This window comes from Carlito syrichta, unplaced genomic scaffold (genome assembly GCF_000164805.1).
Source record: "Carlito syrichta isolate Samal-C Ts95f unplaced genomic scaffold, Tarsius_syrichta-2.0.1 Scaffold302427, whole genome shotgun sequence".
NCBI classification, from domain to species: Eukaryota; Metazoa; Chordata; class Mammalia; order Primates; family Tarsiidae; genus Carlito; species Carlito syrichta.
The window spans coordinates 209226-215490 of NW_007246523.1; the positions used below are offsets into that span (position 1 = coordinate 209226).

A 6265-nucleotide genomic window follows, 5' to 3' on the forward strand; every position below is an offset into this window, starting at 1 on the left:
CCCAACCCAAAAAAAAAAAAAAAAGACTCTTTTATTCATTCAACATTAGCGACCGCTTGCTATGTGCTGGGCACTTTCTAGAAACATCATCTTAGGTACTTGATGGTATAGTAAATTCTAAGACCGAAGTAAGCCAGAAGGTTCCCCTGGGTACCCATGCCAGTAGAACTGGCCAGATGGGAACCCTGCCTAGGGACTGTCCACTGACTACCCTGGTCCAAAACTCCTCACTTTTGTCTCTGTTAGAGGTGCTGTTATTCTGTATTTGTGGAAAATTTTAGAGTGGCTACTTATTGAATAGAGATGTTCCTTCCCATTTGTTGGCAAGTCATGAGTTACCATCATGAAATATAAATAGCAGTTCTGAGTGGCAGAAAGATTAAGAAAACAGATCACAGCAAAGGTCCCTCTTCTTGGCTAACTTGCGCAGAACAAACAGCCGATTTATTCCAGAGACATCCTGGGAGTGGCCTGAGGGAGCGGCAATACCTTCTGGTCTAACCCAGAAGGGCTGCATGAACGCTGAGCCCTGGCCTTGCGGCATATATCCAGACACACGGTTTATCCAGTTAAGCGGAATCTGACATCGTGACAAAATGGTTTGAGAAAATTGCCACCACAAAATATATGTGTTCAACTTTACGTGTTAAAAATGCAATGTAGGGCAACCTCCTCGGGTCCCCTCCTGCTCTGGGAGCTTTTCTGTCTTCTCAATAAATCCTGCTTAAAAAAAAAAAATGCAGGCACAGTGGCTCATGCCTGTAATCCTAGCATTTTGGGAGGCCAAAGAAGGAGAATCCCATGAGCCTTGGGAGCACAGTGAGACCCCGTCTCTACCAAAAAAAAAAAATTAGTCTGGTGTGGTGGCACACCCTGTAGTCCAGGCTACTCAGGAGGTTGAGGCAGAAGATTGAGGGTGCAGTGCTTCAGTCTGGGAGGTTGAGGCTGCAAGGAGTTATGATTGCACCACTGCACTCCACCCTGGGCAATAGAGTGAGACCCTATCTCTCAAAAAGGCCAACGGGTGGTATTTTGTGTTTCCTTGTCCCTCACTCAAGCACTCCCTTTTTAGTAGGCTTGTTAACTCTGCAAAACCAACAACAGCAAATTGGTGAGGCCTGCTTATATCATATATATGATATTATGTGTGTGTATACATACATATTCTGATCCTCTTTCATCCATTTAAATTTGTTTTTTAAAAAATATGTAGGCCAAGCTTGGTGGCTCAGCTTGTCATCCCAGCACTTTGGGAGGCCGAGGTGAGTGGATTGCCTGAGCCTGTGGGTTCGAGACCAGCCCGGGCAACTTGGCAAGACCTCGTCTCTACAATAAATAAAAAATTAGTCGGGCATGGTAGTGCATGCCTGTAGTTCCGGCTACTTGGAAGGCTGAGGTGGAAGGTTCGCCGGCACCCAGCCGGTCGATGCTGGGGTGGCCGTGAGTATGCCACTGCCCTTCAGCCTGGGTGACAGAGTAAGACTCCAACTAAAAAAAAAAAAGGATGTGTGTGCAAGAATGAGACAGGGTGAGAGGGATGAGGATCCAGAGGGTGCTGTCTGCTAGAAATGGGGTTCAGCTGCACCCGAAGCCGCACCCATGGCTGCCGCACCCATGGCCGTTCCATCTCTCTTGAACTTGGTGGAAGAACTGCAACACCTGCTGCTTCTCCTCCACCTCCTGGTACTCCGGGGATCACCCCTCAGCTGGCTGTCATCCCTGGGAGATGCCCCAGGGCCCGCTTATTCAGGGACAGCCAAACTCCAGTCCCAGAAGCTGCTAGGCCCTGGCTCCCTGGGGTCTTAGAGATAAGTTGAGGCTCTGATAAGTCCCAGGCTTAAGTCACCCCGGCTGGAGTGCAATGGCAAGATCACAGCTCACCGCGGCCTTCACCTCCTGGGCTCAGGTGATCCTCCTGCCTCAGCCTCCTGAACAGCCGGGACTACCAGTAAGCACCGCCACACCTGGCTAATTTTTTGTAGAGACAAGGTCTTGCTGTGTTGCCCAGGCTGGTCCTGATCTCCTGGGCTCAAGAAATCCTCCTGCCTTGGCCTCCTAAAGTGCTGGGATTCTAGACACCACCATGCCTGACTAGCCCATCCTTCTTCTGATGCTTCCCTGGCTCAGTCCTCACCTCCTTTGGATGCCTAACCCCCACCATCACCCTCGCCACACCCTGGGAAGTGACATTGACCTGTGGGTTATTTCACCCTTTCTCCTCTGGGATGGCTCAGAAACGCTAGTACTAGCATTTCCCCTAAATGCCCTGCAAGAGCTCCCAAGTCCGCCTGCCACCAAGGGAGACCCCATTTTATTGTCTGTAAACTGTAAGTAATTACAGAAGCCTCCCTGTGGGGTCTCATGAGGATTAAACAAAATAATGTGTATCCTGCATCTGGGAGAAGGCTGACATGCCGTGAGCTCTAGCTGGGACTGTGGAGCCATCACCCGCACGTCACCGGTGCCCCGTGCATGCGAAACCAGGGACAGCGCACAGCTGAGCGACTGCAGACACGCCTCTCTTCACCCCAGCATACTCCCCGGACGGCCTTCCACGTCTGGCTCTCTGTAGCTCTCTGACCTCTGAACCTCAGTTCACCCTCAGCCAATATCCAGGGACCTCACTGTCGAGATGTTCGTGACGTTCACAACGGCATAAAGTTGAAAGTTCCATCCTTTCTGATCTGCAGCAGAAAGCGCCCCATGAGCTGGGCACGGTGGCTCATGCCTGTAATCCCAGCACTGTGGGAAGCTGAGGCAGGAGGACTGCTTGAGCCCAGGAGTTCGAGACCGACCTGGGCAACATAGTGAAACCTCTTCTCTCAAAAATAGAACACAAACAGGAAGTCCCTGGGGAGGTCACTCTCCTGAGACCACAATGCACAGGCCGCCGCCCCACAGCCCAGACAGGGCCAGCCAGGCCAGTGTCAGTTCCCCTCCATTCACTGTGCACTGTGGTTCCTGGATGCAGCCGCCCTGCATGCCTCTCTGCCCCTACACAACAACAGTGCATACACACACACACAGACACACACACACACACACACATACCTCAATGGCTTTGTAGAAGATGCTGGTGCCGATCTGTACCACCTCCAGGTTCTGCTCCTGCTCGTTGCGGGCACACTTGATGTATGTCATCCAGCTGCGGTGGTCCTCCTGGCTGGCGTCGATGAAATAGCGTACCGTGCCATCCTCGTTGAAGACCTGGGCCCAGATGGAACAAGGACCCGGTGAGGTGGAGTTGTGCCACTTGCGGGCCGCCAGGCAGGTCCACATGCGCTCTCTGTCTGTCCTCACAACAGCCTAGGGAAGCGAGCTTTGCTATTACCAGCTTTGCTTTCCAGCTGAGAAAAGGGAGGCTTTCAGGGAGGTGCAGTGCCTTGCCTGAGGCTAGCCGGCTGGAAGTGGCCACCAGGGAGTCCGTCTCCAGGGCCCCGGAGAACGGACTGAGACAGGATCCTGCTGCCGTGACCTCCCCGCCCCAGAAGGAAAGGGTCTCCAAGGGACCATTGACCCGACGAAGCAGCCTCCAGCTGGCTCTTGGAGGCTGCAGGGGTGCCTGGAGGGGTAGTGGGAGCACCACCAGCCAGGGCACCAGAGGGGCACACAGGAGGCTGGAGAGGGAAGGCTGGCTCGCTGTTGCATCCTAACCTGGCCTAAGCCCCTTCGTGGGTACTGCCAAGGGCACTCAGAGTCAAACTGGACCCAACTTCCTGACCCAGCAACAGCTGGAGAAGGACTCCACAGGTCTAGACCTCCAGAGGAGGCAGAAGATGAGGTTAGGAGAGACTTCTGAGCCGCCCCCCACTTCCCTTGCTCCTGCTCCCATGATGAGCCGCGGAATTGACCACATCCAGGGTCTTCCAGGTGGGGGATATTGGGGGGAGCAGGGGAGGCATGAGATTAGGAAGGAGGTGCACTTGTCGGGCCTCAGGGGCTCTGGTTCTGCAAAGTGCGGGCCCTAGGAGAACGTGCGGTGGGTGGCGTTGTCCTAAGGGTGACCCTCCAGGCACCCGGCTGGGGTAGGCTCAGAAGGCCTGGGTGAAGCCTCTCTGGGCCTCTCAGTTTCCTTTTAGAAAATGGAAACAACAACTCCCAGGGCAGCCAAGATGATCCGGTGGGTGGCAGGCTGGGGACTGGAACACTGACGCAATGCCAGTTCCGCAATGATCATTTTGAATGTCATTCTGGTGGGAGTGGAAAGCTGATTCCCAGAAGCACAGCCCCTCACTGTTCATCTTCTAGCCACACCTCATCCCCAGGCCAGGGCTGGCCTTCAGGGGCTTCCCTTGTTGTCTGGGGGTGGGGAGGGTTAAGGAAAGAAGGCAGGTGGCTGGGAGGGCGCTTATCCGGGACCCCCCTCTCAGCTCCCCTGGGGCCCCTGGGCAGGCTCCTGGGTCACCCTGGGTCTCAGTGCCCTCATCTGTGAAATGGGCCAACAGCAGTCCTGTCCTCTAGGGTCTCTGGAGGAAGGGGTGTCAGAGGTTTTCCCAGCAACGGCCTTTGCGACACAATTTGGGGAGGAGCCATCAGGCTGGGTGAGCTCCAGGCATCCGCAACTCGGAGTCTGGAAGCAACGCCCGGTCCGGCCAGCACCCGAGCCCCTTGCGGCCCACACTCACCTCCCACATGAGGTTGTTGTTCTTGCAGACGTCCACATGCTCCGGGGCGATGACGCGACCGGTGAAGGGGCCCATCTCGGTGCCCGCCTTGATCCAGGTCTTGGAGAAGATGCCGAGGCCCTCGCCCGGGATGGAGCTCTGTGCGATGATCACCTCGGCCGGTAGCACCAAGCTGGACAGCTTCTGCACCTCTGCAGTACCAGGCAGGGCCGGTCAGGGTGGAGGCAGGGAGGGTCAGAGTGGACGCAGGGGGCTGGGGCCGCCCGGCTCCTCCCAGCCAGGGACCCCGGCCTGGCGCAGCCTGGCCACTGCCATCTTCCTCTGGAGAAGTCACCCTGGTGTAGGGTTGTGGGGACAGCGAGGCCGGGCCCTTCCCAGCCAGGGACCCCAACCAGGTCCAGCCCTGCCACCCCCACCGCCCTCCGGAGAAGTCACCCTGGTGTGGGCTGTGGGGACGGTGAAGTCCGGCCCTTCCCAGCCAGGAGCCCCGACCTGGTCCAGCTCCGCCCAGCTCCTTCATGTACCTGCCGGTAAGTCACCCTGGTGTGGGGGTGTGGGATCGCAGAGGCTGGGCGTTGGGATTCTCCCGTCCGCAACCCAGGGACCCTCCATGCCTTAAAAAGCAAGTGGTGCCTCGGGGCTCATGTTTAGGAGCCGGTTTTCAGTGTCTCCACGAATTCTCAGAGCATCCACAACCTCTCCCGCCCTCTGCCCCATTGAAGTTTAAGAACTAGTGGGTCAACGGCACTTCGTGGTTTTACAGATAGGGAAACTGAGGCCAGGTCCTGCGAGGAGGTGACGGCCAACCCGGGACTCCCGCCTAGTCCTGTTCTGGGCGCTTCAGCCGGTCATTCGCCCCGCGGTGCGACCGGGCACAGGGCAACGGCGCCGAAGCCCCGGACGCGTCAGCGGGGGGAACAGACCTCGGGCTGCCAGGCGGCGGCGACGCCAGGAACACGGGCGGCGGCGGGCTCCGCGCTGGCTGCGTGGCCCCGGGCACGCCCGGGGCGCTCTCTGCTCCCAGGCCCCGGGTGCCAGGGAGGGCGGCGGCGCCTGGACTCAGGAGAGCCCCGAAGCCGCCTCTCCGGGCGGGGAGGAGCCGGGCGGCCGGGTGGGAGCCGCGAGGCGGCAGGGGCGCCTCCGTGTCTTACAAGGTTCCCCTCTAAGCTACCTGGGAAAATACCCGGCGAGCGGGCCGGCTGAAAGCGGGGGTTAAACGGTGTCCGTGCGGCGCGGCCGGCAATTTGTCACGCTGTTAAAGCGATCGCATTCATTCGGCTCCATTCGAAAGAAATGGCTAATTCTAAATTCATTAGCCCTGGAAGAATGCTGTAGCAGTAAATTGTAGCTCAATGCGGAGGGGACTTGTTTAAAAGGGGCCGAGGAATTCCCCTTACAAAAAGAGAGGATTAGATGGTTGACATAGCGTGAATGCAAGTGGAATTAGTCTTCACGGCGAGTTAAGAGGGGAACAGACCGCAAAGGGGAGAGAACGGGCGACGCGCAGAGGTGCCAGCGCCGGGGGAAGATATTGTTTGCGGGTTGACGAATGAGGAATAAGAACTTGAGACATCTTAAAGAAAAGAAACTTTTCTGGCTCCCCTCTCTCGCCCGCTCCCCGCCTTCTCTCCCGGCCGCCC

General features: G+C 57.0%; 1 protein-coding gene across 1 annotated transcript in view; it reads right to left on the reverse strand.

The window, feature by feature from the left end:
- The window catches only part of PRDM12 (PR/SET domain 12), a 25053-nt gene extending 19908 nt beyond the window's left edge, over positions 1-5145 (reverse strand). Inside the window, exons 1-3 of the mRNA XM_008056643.1 lie at positions 5118-5145; positions 4626-4816; positions 3052-3207 (exon numbers count right to left, since the gene is read on the reverse strand). Coding sequence (XP_008054834.1) covers positions 3052-3207; positions 4626-4816; positions 5118-5145 — 375 coding nt within the window. The remainder of the gene's footprint in view (positions 1-3051; positions 3208-4625; positions 4817-5117) is intronic.
- Positions 5146-6265: the final 1120 nt, after the last annotated feature.